Source organism: Momordica charantia (assembly GCF_013281855.1).
Source record: "Momordica charantia cultivar OHB3-1 chromosome 1 unlocalized genomic scaffold, Mcharantia_2.0 BLBB01000001.1, whole genome shotgun sequence".
Classification (NCBI taxonomy): domain Eukaryota; kingdom Viridiplantae; phylum Streptophyta; class Magnoliopsida; order Cucurbitales; family Cucurbitaceae; genus Momordica; species Momordica charantia.
Window position 1 is genome coordinate 20,648,279 of NW_028275157.1, and position 15,301 is coordinate 20,663,579.

General features: G+C 34.5%; 3 protein-coding genes across 9 annotated transcripts; 2 read left to right on the plus strand and 1 right to left on the minus strand.

Annotated features, from left to right (window-relative positions):
* Nucleotides 1-1,886: 1,886 nt before the first annotated feature.
* Nucleotides 1,887-5,233, minus strand: LOC111005421 (transcription factor bHLH121). The gene is made up of 5 exons (XM_022276904.2): nucleotides 4,808-5,233; nucleotides 3,829-3,950; nucleotides 3,112-3,239; nucleotides 2,561-3,028; nucleotides 1,887-2,488 (listed from the first exon to the last, which is right to left on the minus strand). Exons 1-5 carry the CDS (start codon nucleotides 4,942-4,944, stop codon nucleotides 2,336-2,338), a joined length of 1,008 nt encoding a protein of 335 aa, XP_022132596.1. The 5' UTR covers nucleotides 4,945-5,233; the 3' UTR covers nucleotides 1,887-2,335.
* A 1,250-nt stretch (nucleotides 5,234-6,483) lies between these two features.
* LOC111005866 (endonuclease/exonuclease/phosphatase family protein) lies at nucleotides 6,484-12,698 on the plus strand. 7 transcript variants are annotated; one of them, XR_015791808.1, is made up of 11 exons: nucleotides 6,484-6,839; nucleotides 6,915-7,026; nucleotides 7,290-7,508; nucleotides 7,804-7,889; nucleotides 8,012-8,127; nucleotides 8,249-8,329; nucleotides 8,823-9,023; nucleotides 10,360-10,511; nucleotides 11,154-11,851; nucleotides 11,974-12,406; nucleotides 12,510-12,698. XR_015791808.1 is itself a non-coding variant. In XM_088125899.1 (10 exons), the coding sequence occupies exons 1-10, from the start codon at nucleotides 6,732-6,734 to the stop codon at nucleotides 12,043-12,045; spliced, it is 1,845 nt and encodes a 614-aa protein (XP_087982025.1). In that variant the 5' UTR covers nucleotides 6,484-6,731; the 3' UTR covers nucleotides 12,046-12,698. The 7 variants fall into 7 exon arrangements, 4 of the variants coding, with proteins under 4 accessions (XP_087982025.1, XP_022133215.1, XP_022133216.1 ...); XR_015791813.1 differs by having other exon boundaries at nucleotides 11,974-12,156; nucleotides 12,504-12,698; XR_015791810.1 differs by having other exon boundaries at nucleotides 11,974-12,156.
* Nucleotides 12,699-12,724: 26 nt separating this feature from the next.
* Nucleotides 12,725-13,435, plus strand: LOC111005868 (RING-H2 finger protein ATL79-like). Its single transcript, XM_022277526.2, has one exon. It carries the CDS (start codon nucleotides 12,730-12,732, stop codon nucleotides 13,282-13,284), a length of 555 nt encoding a protein of 184 aa, XP_022133218.1. The 5' UTR covers nucleotides 12,725-12,729; the 3' UTR covers nucleotides 13,285-13,435.
* The last annotated feature ends 1,866 nt before the right edge of the window (nucleotides 13,436-15,301 follow it).

A 15,301-nucleotide genomic window follows, 5' to 3' on the forward strand; every position in this document is an offset into this window, starting at 1 on the left:
TATTTGTACCTGTGGGTGTTTTGCTATTGTATTATCGAGGACTTGTTTGAAAATTTGTTTTAACAATATGTTTTTATTTTTATTCTCAAAATTATTTTAAAGAACTTCGATCCAATAACTCGTGAAGTTTATTGTTACCATGAACATTGAAATTGTTTTACTTTGGAAGAGAGGAGGTTTTTTTTTTAATTGATAAAAAGGTTAAATTTTAGGTTGTCTTTGAACTTTTTAGAGTTTGTAACACGCCTTTGAACTTCAAAGTTTGCATTAAAAAATAAATTTTTTTTTTATATTTCTCTCTATTAATTATCAAATATTTAATGTAGAGAGAACAAGATTGGTATGAAGAGTGAAATATTGGACGAAAAATGTAACGAGCAGAACTAAGCAGTAATTGACGTATATAAACATTGTGCTAAAAAAAGAAAAATAAATAAATATTGTTCTTGAAAAAATATTTATTCATTGTCCAATCAATTTGACATTCTCTCCCCACTCCTCTCCCGACATGGGGAAGGTGCTTTGAATATACGAGCAAAGATAACGTTAACAACTATGGTGGTGTGGCCACTCGGTTAAATAGTGGCCGTAATAAATGATAACAAACAAAATGTAAACAGTTGTTTTTTCTTTCTCTTTTTTTTCTTTTAATAAAGAAATGTAAACAATGATTTTTTTTTTCTTTTGATTACAATGATTGACCAATATAAATGGTAGAAGTTGTATTTAAGTTTGACATTTTGGGTTGGGTTGGGTGGATGTTTCACTCAATGATTTTTATAAATTTGCAAAATTCTATTTAATTTTATATAAATTGGGTTTCGTTTCGTCCGTAGATCAATAATTTATAAAAAAAATAGTATAATATAAAGAATATACAACTTACAAGTATAAAATAATATAACCTCACAACTTAAACATAAGTTATAAAATAATATAACGTGATAACTTAAACCTAAGTCAATGGATTATATAGCATCAAAACTCATAATTAGTTCTCCCATTCTTTCTTCCTTATTTGAACTAAAATTTAAAAATAAAAAAAAATTACAGTTTAAATGTTATTTTTATTCTTCATTTCAGTGATGAGGTCTCCAAGAGGGAAGTAGGGCTCCTATTGACTAAAGGTGGATTCTTCGCTTTCCTTTAGAATGAAAGTCGCTATGAAGCCCCTACAGCGACCAAATGAAAGATTCACAGATTTCCTGCCAACGGGCCCGTTGGCAGGCCAAAGCTGCCCAAGTGATCGATCTCCCCCAGAAAAGGAAAAAGTGTACTTTTGATTTTAGTTCTTTCTTTTATTACCCATTTTTATTCTCCTACTTTTGATTTTAGTTTTTTATTTATTCTCCAAGAGTCGACTGTCCAAGTCATCCAAGCTATGAGATTGATTTCAGTTCATTTTAGTTATTGTATTTTTAATTTTTATTCATTTTAGTTCTTGTACTTCCTTGTACTTCTAAGACCAATTTGATTCCTATTTACAAAATTTTAACACAAATTTCACCCACACAGTAAAAATCATTTATTACAAACTTATGACTGCATTTTAAGAAATTTAATAAATGAAGTATCATATTAATCGAAAGAAATGAGATAAAAATGACAAGTTCAGAGATCAAAATTGATGTTTCACCAAAATAAACTACAACTAAATGTACTTTAACCGAAATAGTATTTAAATCAAAATACATCCCTTTATTTGCCAAATATAAATTGGACTTTTCGACTCTCGAGTTAAATAAATTAGACCTCTGAGCCAAATACCCCATATTTCAATAAAAAGAAATTTGAACTATTAATGATAATAAATTGTAGCTAATCAGTAATTATGGGAAACATAATACTTTTGTGCCCATCTATTGACTACTTATTCAGTAGTCAAATTTTCCGGCTTTCAAGGCTTTTAGATTTTAACATTACATAAACTAACTAAATGGTTTTCAACGTTAATGGCCTCTGTATAGAGTCTTACAAGTAGAACACATGGACAACTATTTACAACCAAATCTATTTCAGTGAACTACCCCCCAAATGCAGGGTCTGCACTGGACAAATGCTGTCAATGTCAGCCTAAAACAATTTTATTTTGAAATATGGTAAGAGTAAGACTCATTAAATTAGATACCGATAACAGCCGCAATACGCCGTACCTCGTGGTCAATAAAGCTCCGGTTAGAGCAAGTAGCTATAGAACAAGGGATGACTGCTTGCATATTGACGTGGGAATAAAGCTAAAGCAGTCTGAACCTGAAGTTCCTGAAATCAGTACTTGGCTGCAAGGAAAGAAGCAACCTTGAGTTTAATCACGTTGATGAGATCAGTAACCTTGAATTCAGTTGTTCGGTTTCGGGACATCGCCAACGCTGTTAGAGGAGCTATCTTGAAGAACTTGGGATGAAGAAAACCTACTTGACGAACTACAATCTGTAACACTTTTTTCTTTCCTCTGCGACTGCTTACCTTTCTTACTCCCAGAGGACGCATCCTGAAAACATATTCAGTTATGTTCTTATTTAGTCTACAAATAGTTATGTAGTTCTGAAAGCTATAAACTCACCTGTTGTGTTGAAGATCCAGGCATCTTAAGTTCAAGGTCTGTTGCTACGTCATTAGATTCGTCACATCTTTCTGCATTATTACGCCTATGCTGATCTGATGACTTACTTCTGGAATCTTGTTTGCTAGAAATATGTGAATTGGATGCATACTGGGCAGAGGGTTGTTCGATTGGATGATTGGGAGCAGCAGTATATGGTACAAATGTTGAACATGGGTTGGGAATGGCACCAGGATTTTGATTTCCAAAGAAGGTGAAAGGCTGCAATGATGGATGCATGGGAATAGGTCCCGGAGGGACAGGAACAGGAACCGGGTACGAATACGGGGGCCCCATAACGACGGAAGGATCCATTGTGGCCCAGGGAAACATGACCCTCAGTCTTTGCTGATACTGAGCATTAAGATTTTCAATATCTGATTTTAATGAAGCCTTCTCTTCTCTAAGCTCATTCTTTTCCTGGGTTAGCTGTGGAATACTAGATGGGATGAGCACATAAAGGGCCCCTAACCTTACGAAGTGAAAATAGATTAAAAGAATAAAATATCAACCTCACGTGATTCTTCAGAAAGAGCTTCATGGTCGGCCTTTAATCTATTGACTTCAGCAGTTAAATCCTTCAGCATTTGGATAGTGTCTGTAAGGATAGTGGCCTTGTCATTTTTGGGTCTGTCTGGGTCTGCAAGAACAACAAAGAGCGATGGCGTCACTTTAATCCAGAAACAAATAGCATGACAAGAACCAGTCAGAAACTAAATAACACAACCAGAGAAGTCCACAGCATTATGATAAACTAGTAGTGAGCCCCACAGTGATAACATATGTACGTACTAATTGTCAAATACTGGCAATTATCTAGAGTAGAACACAGAAACGTAAAATCAAACCAGTGAATTGCATTCCACAAAGAAAGACATTCCCAAGAGAAGAAATATATGAACGAGTTGAATAAAACTTGTCCCCAGGAAAAATTGAGTGATATCCATGCAACTTCTCCTTGCACGAAAAATGCAATCCTAAGAATCTCTAAAGCTCTGAAGAATACTACAGTCCATTGTTCTAGGTTACTGGATAGCAAGTCAATATAAATTGCATCATCCAAGTAAAAGCGCATGGAGAAGCATATCATGAAATGCCTTGTGAGCTAAATATCATACAGTCTCAATTTATCAAGGGAAATAATAAGCCATTTCTTGGGCAATTCTTAGGAAAGTTTTAGCATGACAAATAGGGAGGCAAGGAAAACTCGTAGAAATCATGTACTTTACCTAATGTGTTTCCTAGTTCAAGAAAGTGTTCATTCAGTCTGTCTCTCCTCAATTTTTCACGATCTGCCTTCTGAATTTTTCTCACAGCTACTGGATCTTTTACTTCCGCATCTGTTCTTAACCTGAGGAATGCCCGAAAAAGAGGATGAAGAGTGAAAACAAGATAGATGGCAACCATGATCGAGACTTGAGAAAAGTGTCGAAATACTACAACATGAGAGATGTCCATCAGCAAACGAATCCCTAATATGCTTTCAAAATTCCTGTTCCCTCGACCAGTCATGACTCATGTCATTTAAAGAACTGCATGCCTTTCTTTATATAATGACGAACTTCTAGATGATCCCTTTGTTAAAAGTTGAAACAGTTAATCTGGGTAAATATAATTCATTCTGCTAGTTCAGTATCTTAAGATTTCGATTAACTACCATTTCGTTTTTATTTTTCTTTTATCTAATACACTTGTTTACTCACTTTTTTTTTAAACTACTTTCTTTAAGACATCAACTTTTGAGAACTCAGCATTTAAAAAAAAAAACAAACAAACAAAAATGTTGTTTTTGAAATTTGTCTGCACCAAAGGTGTTTCATAAAAATATGGGAAAACAGGACAAGGAAATTGTGACTAAATCTGCTTAATTTATGAAAACAATTATAAATTTGAAGAATTATAATGTCCAACGACCAATTGGACAATCATTAGGCAACTCAAAGAAAAATCAAACATCGTTATTCCCTTGAGCGACAAGAGAACCCAAATATAAGAAACCGCTGAAAATTTTATTTCGGCCGGATTCAACGACACTAGGTCAATAAAAACTTATCCTTATCCCAAGAAAGATCGATTATCAGAATCATACAACACAAGATATGAAAGCAAGCATTGTACTTGGCCTAAAACCCATCCAAAACTCTTTGTTCCAGATTCAAAACATGATATATGCTCAGTGTTAATCAAATTCCTGAACCGATAGCAAACCTGGATTCAGGAAGCTGGCTAGGGAGGCGACTTGAGGGCACTGAAAGAGGCTGAGGCGGAGGCTGAAGAGACGAGGAAGGAACTAAATCAGCTGCTACAATAGACTGGGAGAAATCTCCAGTCTTCCACTGCTCCATGACGATCCCAAAAGGGCGTTAAACAGAGCAGAGGGGCGAGTAAATCTCGGGGTTTAATCCCTCTAATTCCTCCAACAGAGGAAAAAAGCAAAATCTGGTCTGCAAATTCAGCGCCGGAAAATGGAAATTGATGGGTAAACGAAAAGGAAAATGGAAGAGAAAGCGCTTACGCCAAAATCTCCACTATACCACCACAATCCAGCACCAAATCGTGCACTCCACGAGCCACGGCCACGAGGATGCCCCAAGCCAATCCAGATGATCCAAAAGGGGAATTTTTTCACTGCTCCCGCGAGTACTCAAATTCTGTACACCTTCCCTTCTAAAAGAAAAAATAAACTAGAACTAATTACAAATTAAATTTTAATTTAATCTAAATTTATATTAATTAATTTATTAATATTTTTTTAATGAATATTGTATAATTATTATTTTACATTGTTATATAATTTAGATTTTAGTTTATAATACCAAGTGATATATTTATCAAAATTTATGTTATTTTTAATGTAATTTTGCATCTTAAAAATTTTAAATTATGAATCTGAAAACACCAAGTCGTTTTCAGAATTTTTACTGTCTGCATGACAGAATCCGAAAACAGTTTTAAAAAACGAATCTCTATAATCCTACCAAACGCATATTGGTTGGATCTATTTGATTCAGTTAATCTAAAAACAAAAAACAGAATTCCAAGTTTCCAACCAAATCTTAATCATTTCAATTATTTTGGTTTATTTAAAAAATAAATATGTTTTTGGTGTAGAGATATAAGTAGATGCCAGGGGGGATAATATATGTCGTATTGTCGATTTAGATATAGTTGAATCGTAACTTTTAACTTACAATGTAATATTCTTAAAACAAGAATAAAAAAATTGTTAGATAAAGTTTAGGAGCGTACTTTCAAAAGTTGACTAATACATGTTAATAAAAGAAATTAAATGATTATTGAAAACTTATTATATTTTAGTTCGATTATTAAAAAACTATGTTGTTACGATAAATCATGAGAATTATTGCTTTATATGAAAAAATAAAAAATAAAACAAAATAAATCAAGTTAATTGTTACCTTTAAACTTAGTGAATTAAAATTCTAAATTAAGTATCAAATTAAATATAAATTTAATAATTGAATAAAAATTTTTTTTTGAAAGGTTAATTGAATCAATTAACGCCATCCGTTATAGAGTTCCATAAATTGTCAATGCATGCATGATTCTCACATGTGCGAAGATTTTTCTAAATGTAAAATTAGTGAAATATTCAAGAAAAATACTAATATCAAGTGGGTGGTAACGACTTTCATTAATATGAGCGTGATCTTTCATTCTCTCTTTTTCCTCGATTTGAACTAGCAAAAAATTCGAGTTTCGAAGCTATACTTCGATGTATTATTGAATAAAAAATACTTATAAAGTTTAGGGGTAGAATAATTTGTTTCCCCTAAAAAGACCTTTAAAAGTGGTGTATAGAAAGATTCTTATTCGAATTGTGTTAAATTTAAATTATATACTTTTCTAAAGTTAACTATATTGTTTTTTAAGAAATAAGGAAGAATGGACCCCAAGGTCAAAATCCTCGACCCGAAAACGTTGCGCGCCACGACGCAGACCTGACCGGCGCTTCCGCTGAGCATCGTCGTTTTTCCATCTTCCGGTGGCCGCTTTTTCGCCGGCGATGCTGCAATAGACGCTTTACCTAGCTCTTCGGGATTGATTCTCCATCTATGTTCAGAGAGAGGGAGACAAGATGCATTGAAATGAAAAAACAACGAATTACAAGATGAAGATAGTCACTTACAACGTGAATGGTCTTAGGCCACGCATCGCACAGTTCGGTTCACTCCGTAAACTGCTCGATTCCTTCGATGCCGATATCATTTGCTTTCAGGTCAGCCGTGCCTTCATCATCTATTGTTTCTTTCTCTGTATTGTTCAGTTTTCGTGATTTCTGTCTCCAATTTAGGAAACGAAATTAAGGAAGCAGGAATGGCGAGCGGATTTAGTCATTGCGGATGGTTACGAATCATTCGTCTCTTGCACTCGTACCTCTGAGAAAGGTCGAACTGGCTACTCAGGTTAGCAAGCCAGTTTGTTGAACCGCCTCAACTAGGTGCACAGTGTACCACATGTTCGTCGTTACTCAATGTTATTTTCTTTATCTGATTCCTAGTCCCGAGAGTTGGTTTATTGTTCAAATTGACTGTCCTTTGACCATGCCTCTATATCTCTTAACAATGACATGAAATTCAAATGTTAATTATCTTTAGTCATGGGGCATCCTAGTATAAAGGATATATTAGCTGCGTTAGAATTGTCTTATCTAGCCAAAGTTCTGCAGGGGTTGCGACATTTTGCCGTGTTAAGTCAGCATTTTCGAGTAGTGAAGTAGCATTGCCAGTGGGTGCGGAGGAAGGCTTCACGGGTCTTCTAGAAAGTTCACAGAATGGAAAAGTTACAATGCCTGCGGTTGCTGAAGGGCTTGAGGAATTTTCAAAAGCGGAGCTTCTTAAAGTGGACAGCGAGGGGCGTTGTATAGTCACAGATCATGGTCATTTTGGTTAGTCAATAAACTAAGGTTTATAAGTTTGTCATCCAAGTTTGAGATTGTGGTTTTGGGGTAGCAGTCTAGTAGTCTATACCTCTTACGTCAAGTGAACCTTAGTGTTATGCAATTTAGATTGCATCGTTGTACCTGCTTTATTCTTCTAGAATGTGCATGCCAATAATTTTCTGCACTTCTGAAAATGCTAACAGTTGGGTTGCTTTCTTTTTCTTTTGGTTCTTTTTCTTTTTCATGTTTTCCCTTTCTTTTTCAATTATATAATTTGATGGAATTGGTTTTTATTGGTCAGTTCTCTTCAACATTTACGGACCTCGAGCTGATAGTGATGATTCAGAAAGAGTTCTATTTAAGTTAAAATTTTACGATATACTTCAGGTGATTATATTTTTGTACTCTAGCTGTGAAGCCTGTGATATATCTGAGCATTATACAATTTTCAGGCAGTATGCATTTACAATTTGTTACCCTTTTGACTAATTTGGATATTGCCTTTGTAGAAAAGATGGGAGCATCTTCTGCATCAAGGAAAAAGGATATTCGTTGTTGGTGATCTTAATATTGCACCCACTTCTATGGATCGGTGTGATGCAGGACCAGATTTTGAGAATAATGAGTAAGCATGCTATCTGATTTTCTAAATGTTGGTGACTTTATGGCCTCGCCTAATTTTCCTGCTGTTTTCAACCACATGGTATGTCAATTTTGTTGTGGGACTTCTATGATTTTTCTTGTAGGTTTCGAAGATGGCTGAGATCCTTACTGGTGGGATGTGGTGGCCACTTTATTGACATTTTCAGAACAAAACATCCTGATAGGTAGGGTTTCATGGATTAGATTTTAAATTTTTTTTATTAATTTTATACTGTAGGCATATGTCTACTGCCATTGATACTTTTTTTTTTTTCGAGTTCATCACTGATACTTTCTGGTTATGTCTATTAGTAATTTAGTGGTAGTAGTAGTAGCTAATGAGAAGGAACTGTCGTTACATAACGTTAGACCATTCACATGTGTATTTCTAATAAGTGACACTTGATACAGTTATGCTATCACCGTTGTGTCTCAGGTACCACTGGCAGTCATTTCAATTTTGAATATTACGATGACTTTTAACACTTATTTCATTCGAAAAATAAAGTAATGCCTCTGTTTAAGATTGTATTACGTTGTATTTGATATTTACCTTCTATTTTGGCCGTGTTCCTTGGTTTGTAGAAAACAGGAAATGGCATTTTTGTCTGTGTATAAATAGAAATAATCAATTCCTTCACAATCAAATTTGGTAGTTCAATTGTTCTATTTTTGCAGAAGAGATGCATACACGTGCTGGCCTCAAAGTACAGGTGCCGAGGTATTCAATTATGGGTCAAGGATCGACCATATATTGTGTGCTGGACCATGCTTACATCATGACAGCAACCTGCCAGGCCATAATATAGTAGCTTGTCATGTTGTGGAATGTGAGATATTGATACAGTACAAACGCTGGAAAGATGGGAATTCTAACAGGTACGTAACTACATCAAATTGGATGTTGGGTGTGTTTTTCTTTCGAAGGGTTATATAAATGATTGAACTGATTATGAAGTCTTGGGATTTCTATAGTATTATATGTGCATACACTTAAGGGTTATATAAATGATTAACCATCGTGAGATGACCTAGTGGTCAATAAGGGCCAAGGTAAATAGCAAAGGGCTTAGAGGGAATGGGTCCAAATCATGGTGGCCACCTATCTAGGATTTAATATCTTACGAGTTACCTTATCAACCAAATGTATTAGGGTCAGGCGGTTGTTCCAAAGTGCACGCAAGCTGGCACAGACACACGAATATAAAAAAAAAATTATTTGGTTGTATCTATAGCTGAAGGCATAATAATTATTTTCGCAAGAAAACTTTTACCAATTCTTTTTAGCCATTATGTATATGCAATATAATATTAGGTGTCATCCCTAATCCTGCTATAACATCAAATAATACCATGATTTTAATTATATTGTTAGACAGTTTTGAATCATGATCATCATCATTATTAGCAAATATCAATTTAAGATAATTCAAGATATAATGGAGTTCAACATATTTCTTTTTATGGAGTAGAAGATTTCGAATTTAGCTGAGAAACTCAAAGATGTTTTAGGACGTGGTCAATGCAGGATAAGAACTACGGTCAAATAAAGTCTATTTGGATTCCTTTCCACATTGAGTTAGGTTTATATTTCTTAAGTACAATTTGTACAAGAATTTCCCAAAAGATTAGAGGAAAAGTTTTATTAGCTTTTAAGCAGAATATTTTCCTAGGCTTATCACTCAAGTCCAAGATCCTAAATAGATTCCCAAGTTATTATAGAGAATTCTACACTTCTAAAATTTCTCTATGTTATTTTGTTGTTTTCTGTCCGAATGTACCCAAATCTGATTTCAGAGTCAACAGCGACCAGAACTTTCTAAGAGCTCCAAAATTTCAAACTTAACTTTGAAGACTATTGCATAAATTTTTCAACTGCTATCTAGACCATGTTAGTTCCCTATGGTTGCATTCTGATAATTTCTTCACTTAAATTGAACTGTTCAAACTTAAGCATCACCTTTTGTCAACGTGAAGAACAATGATAATGAAAGATGGTGATGATCCCAACTTCATAGCACTCTAATTATTCCGGAGGAAAAAAAAGATCTCGTGCTTTGTGGATGGATAACATAAATTAATTTATAGTTTCTACATAAACGCTCATTAAGAATATTCAACTATTGCTCGTGAAGTTAATGTTATACACTACATCTTCCATTGTTTCTTGTTCATGTGAGGGTGGGTCTGCAATGTCACTCTGTCTGTTTTGTAGGTGGAAGGGAGAACGGACCTTTAAACTAGAAGGTTCTGATCATGCACCCGTTTATGCAAGTTTACTGGAAATCCCTGATACCCCTCAACATAGTACTCCATCTTTATCTGCAAGATACAATCCCATGATTCACGGGCTCCAGCAAACTCTTGGTAAGAGAGATTTCCTCTTTTCTGCTTGGTTGCCCTATTCAGAACTTACAATATTCCTATGCAATTTTATTATGGTTTTAGGAATTGCATTTTCTCTTGAATGCACTCTGCTGCATTATATTTACATCTTGAAAGTTGAACGATACTGATCGTATTTGTCTTTCATCTAATTGATGTGGTTTGTATGTGTGAATTTATGGATTTTTTGTTTAAGTAGTGGAATGTTTTTAAGGAGGAGTTTATTATGAAGGCATGCCAAGTGGTTTACAGTCCTGTAATTAAAAAAATTTACAATTTGAAATCCATCCCTCTAGAAGAATTTATCTTTAAAACCTCATTTATTTCTCTCAAATCGTTGAGGAGATGTCATAATGACGACAAAAGTGGGTTATAAGTGATGTGGTGTATAAGTGGTTGGCCTAGACACTCACGGATAGGGAAAAAAAAAAGTGATGTGGTGTATAAGTGGCCACTTTCTGTATTGTTGTATCAGCTATTTTTTTGAATGCTAGTTATAGTTTATGTCATTGCCAACGTCTCATGCATAATTGAATCAAATGCTTAATTGAAAGTCGGATTTGTAAGTGTTTGTTGTTTTTTTTATTCTCCTTTCGAATCTAATGTGACCACGAACACATGCAGTGTCTATGCTACTGAAAAGACAAGCTACTGAAGATTCAGCATCGTGCAAGATATCAAATTCACTTTCACGCAGGAATATCATCTTAGGGAGTTGTTCTCAGGGTTTGGATGGATCATTTGATAATGGCGACCTATCAGGCTTTCTTCCTAGTGAATCCTGTTCTTCGACGAACCTAGAAACTGAAGATTCTCTATTAAAAACAGAAGAGAGTTCTGGTGGAGGTTTTCCGGAGAAGGCTGCATGCAACACCTTAATTACAGATAAGTCTCTACAAACAAAAACATTACCCGAGAATGAAACAAGAAAAAGAGTGAGAAGGAGTTCCCAGATGTCATTAAAGTCGTTCTTCCAGAAAAACTCAGTTATAAGCAACGATTCTGACAGCTCTAATGCTGATTCCTTATTTAACAAAGCAGATACCTCCCAATCTAATTCTATTGAAGTTCCTAAATCAGATACTCAAAGTAGTAATTCAGAGCAATATTTAGACGCATCTCAGGATCAGTATCAATTGGATGTCTCTTCTGTAGAGAAAGAGAAGAGTGGTGTTGCCTTGTTGGAGTGGCGGAGGATACAGCAGGTTATGCAGAATAGCATACCTCTCTGCAAAGGCCACAAGGAACCTTGTGTTGCTCGAGTAGTTAAGAAACAAGGTCCTAATAATGGCCGCAGATTTTATGTTTGTGCTCGTGCTGAGGTATGTAAAAACTGTATTATTTTCTCAGCTAATCATTTAATCTGTATTGTAAATGTTTCCTAGCCCAGAAGGTCTTTGTTGATTTACACTCAGCGAACTGACAATTTCCTTTCCTTTACCAGGGTCCCGCATCTAACCCTCAAGCGAATTGTGGTTACTTTAAATGGGCGGCTTCCAAATCTCGGCATAAATGAAGAAAATTGTTGGTGTCGTTATTATACCAACTTGGTCATATTCGTTCTTTGTCTTCCACTTTCCCCCATTTGTGTCTCTTGATGGATGCTGAGTCGCTGACCATCAATTCTGTAAGAGTTATCGCTTCTTGCTCTCTTTTCCCGCCAGTATATATAAAATCCAATCATTTTGCTAAAAGGAATCAGCTCCATTTACATATAGTAATGTCAGGTGCACATAAAATTATCATTCTTTTTGTTAATGCTAAGATGAATGAGAAACCACATTTTAAAAAAACACACACACACCAAACCAACTTTTTGCTTGAAGGGAAAAGGAAGATCGCCTGAATCGTGATCCAACTATCCTGGCTTTTTAATGGTTAGTTAAAAAACGGAAAGTTCGATTTAACTTATCTGCAATTAGCATACTGATGACTGTTTACGATATCGATCCCTCCTAAGCTCTTTGAACAAAGTTGCAGGGTTGTTTGCTGATAAAAAGTGTCGAGGAAAAGCCAAAAAGGTACGATGACGACTTGCTGGTTCACCATTGCTCATACTGCTCTGATATTTCCTTTTATTTGCATTTGTAAACTTGCTGCATTACATTAGGAACCTTTTGCATATATATTCTGTTCAGAACCTCAATGAAGAGAGAAGCTTTTCAAACATTTCTCCTCCCCTTCACTCTGATTAAAAACCATGAATTCACTGCAAGAACTTGGTTCCAGCTACCGACGCCTTCTTAAAGATTCCATATTCGAACATCCCTTTGGAAGCCGAGAAAGAAGCATTACCATATGCGTAACTTCTCTCATCGTGGCCGTCTTTGTTTTCTCTTTATTCATCTCCTTCCTCACCTGCTTTCGTCGTCGAATGAACCCCTCTTCTTCCTCTAAACCGCCCACATCCTCATGTAGCACCCAGCTCACTACCATGCCTGTATATATCTATGGTGATTCGTCTTTGAATCCGTCATCGTTTGAATCTAAGAACTGTGTCATATGTTTAGCGGAGTTCGAGCATGGAGACGAGGTTCGAGTCTTGCCCAACTGTAGGCATGCGTTTCATAAAGGATGCATTGACCAATGGCTACAGTTGATGTCGTTGCTTTGTCCACTTTGCCGGGACTGTACGACGGAGGAGGAGATTCGGACCATGAGGAGACCTAATTGCACCAATGATTGGGCCCGCAATCCGGCCTTCATATTGGCCTTCGGCCTTGGCAGCAATATGCCAGTGCCCTCCCAAATGTAATTTGGCTAAAGAACGTAGATAACAAAATTATGATTTTTAGCATAATTTAATATTGCAATTACAGAATAGTTAGGGCCGTTACGTTCTCGTTGTTTCTTGTTTCTGTTTCCCCCTTTTTAATAAAGAAAAAATAGAATTGCATGACCTTTAACTCCTATGGATTCAAGAATGATAAAACAAGAATTTTTAGTTACATTGGAACAAATTGGAAATTGGAAATGGGAACAAGAAGCAAAAAGCAAGAAATTTATTTTCGTTTCTAGAATTTTTATACAGTGAGAATGTTTCTAAAAAATGAGAAACAACAAAGATAAATAGTTGTCAAATATTTTGATTTTTTAACTAAAATTGGAAATTATAAGTGAGAACGTCACTAAACGGACTGTTGGTTTCCAATGACTTTAGTATTATCATTTCGAACCTATCACCTATATGAGAGGTTTGTTAAACTTTGATTAGGTTTGATTAGATTGACAATGATTTGAACAAGCGCTAAATGATATTTTTATAATTTTTATGTTTAGTTACATAGTACATATTTGGTTAAATTGAAATTTCCTAAGAGTGATAGGCTCGTAATCTTGCTTAATTTGAGGCTTTTGGCATGTACATTTTTATTATTTTTATTAGTTCAACCTATTATTTTGAGTGGAGTTTAAACATTCAACTTCAAAAAAGATATAGGAATATTACGCTTGCTAAAGTTGTTTTTACTAAGTTATGCTCGAATTGGTTACTAAAAGATGTTTCAACTTAGACTAAAATATAACCTTAAGTAATAAGGTAACGAAGTTTACACACTAAAATAAAATAAAAAAACCCTAAATCACACAAAATATTGATTTTAAACACGGAAAAAATATAAGAAACTTTAAATCTTGAATCCTATATCCTATATAATCTAATTAATTTTAAACACAATTACGGAAAAGAAAATCCTAAATCTTAAAAAAAAAAACAATTAAAAGGATTGAGATTTAGATGTGAAAAGAATCAAAACTAGATCAACATAGAAAATTTTAAAATCAAAATCAAAGGGCATAATCGAATAGTATATAATTATAAATATTTGATTCGGACTGATACTGTAAACATATTTCCTTCACCGTTATATTTTCTAAATCTTTCCAAAACAAAACATTGAGAGGGAATTGTGGAATAGAGAGAAATTTGTGGAAACTATTGTTTCTTTAAATTTGTATGAGCTAAATGTCATTGCCACGGTGGCATAATTTAACTATTAAATGTCATGTCTCTTATCACTCTTAAACTCATAAAAACTAACCTTCCGTGTGATTGAAGTTTATAAAAGCTAACAAAAAATCACTTGAAATAACTTTTTAAAGAATCATTTGAATGATGATTTTGAAAAATCAATTATACTTTTTTTTTAAATCACTCTTTCTATCATCGACTCCAAGTATACTCTTAAGCATGTGACAATTGTCTATATTTCTTGTTTTTCATTTTTTAGAAACGTTCCCAACAAAATCAATTTCCAATTTCAACTTATTCTTAAACATAAATAAAAATGTTGTTTTACCGTTCCACGAAGTTTTGTGCATCTAATTCACAATGTTTTCACTTTCTTTTTACATGCAAAGTCTTCTACTTTTATACATAGTGGAGTAATTGGTTTGCCGGGTCGGATCCAACATTCTAGAAGGGTCAAAAATGAGGAAAGAAAAAAGGGGCCAAATTTCCGTAAAAGCTTTAAACTTAAAAGTGTCCTTCTTTACCGTACAAAAAGTGGTAGCGGGTTTGGACTTTGGGGCAAAGCCTAATGAAAATTGGGCCTACAGCCTAATATTATGGTCTTTTTCACTTTTTAAATATGCACTATTTTCATTTCCAATTTTTTTAATATCGTCGATTAAAAAAATAAAAGGACGAAGAAGATCCTTCCATGATATGGAAAGAGATTTTTTTTCATTTAAAAAAATTGTTTTGATACGTCTAAACTTCAATAAAATAATAGAAAGGAACTACCCAAATAATTAATGTTGAAATTATAAAG

Excerpts from the sequence above, each read along its gene's own strand:
- LOC111005421 (XM_022276904.2), bottom strand. The coding sequence starts at position 4,944 with ATGGAGCAGTGGAAGACTGGAGATTTCTCCCAGTCTATTGTAGCAGCT. Across the intron at positions 3,240-3,828 it reads TGAACTAGGAAACACATTAG|ACCCAGACAGACCCAAAAAT; the intron begins GTAAAGTACATG and ends TTGTTCTTGCAG. Across the intron at positions 3,029-3,111 it reads TTTCTGAAGAATCACGTGAG|CTAACCCAGGAAAAGAATGA; the intron begins GTTGATATTTTA and ends AGTATTCCACAG.
- LOC111005866 (XM_088125899.1), top strand. The coding sequence starts at position 6,732 with ATGAAGATAGTCACTTACAACGTGAATGGTCTTAGGCCACGCATCGCA. Across the intron at positions 8,128-8,248 it reads CCAGATTTTGAGAATAATGA|GTTTCGAAGATGGCTGAGAT; the intron begins GTAAGCATGCTA and ends TTTTTCTTGTAG. Across the intron at positions 8,330-8,822 it reads AGAACAAAACATCCTGATAG|AAGAGATGCATACACGTGCT; the intron begins GTAGGGTTTCAT and ends CTATTTTTGCAG.
- LOC111005868 (XM_022277526.2), top strand. The coding sequence starts at position 12,730 with ATGAATTCACTGCAAGAACTTGGTTCCAGCTACCGACGCCTTCTTAAA.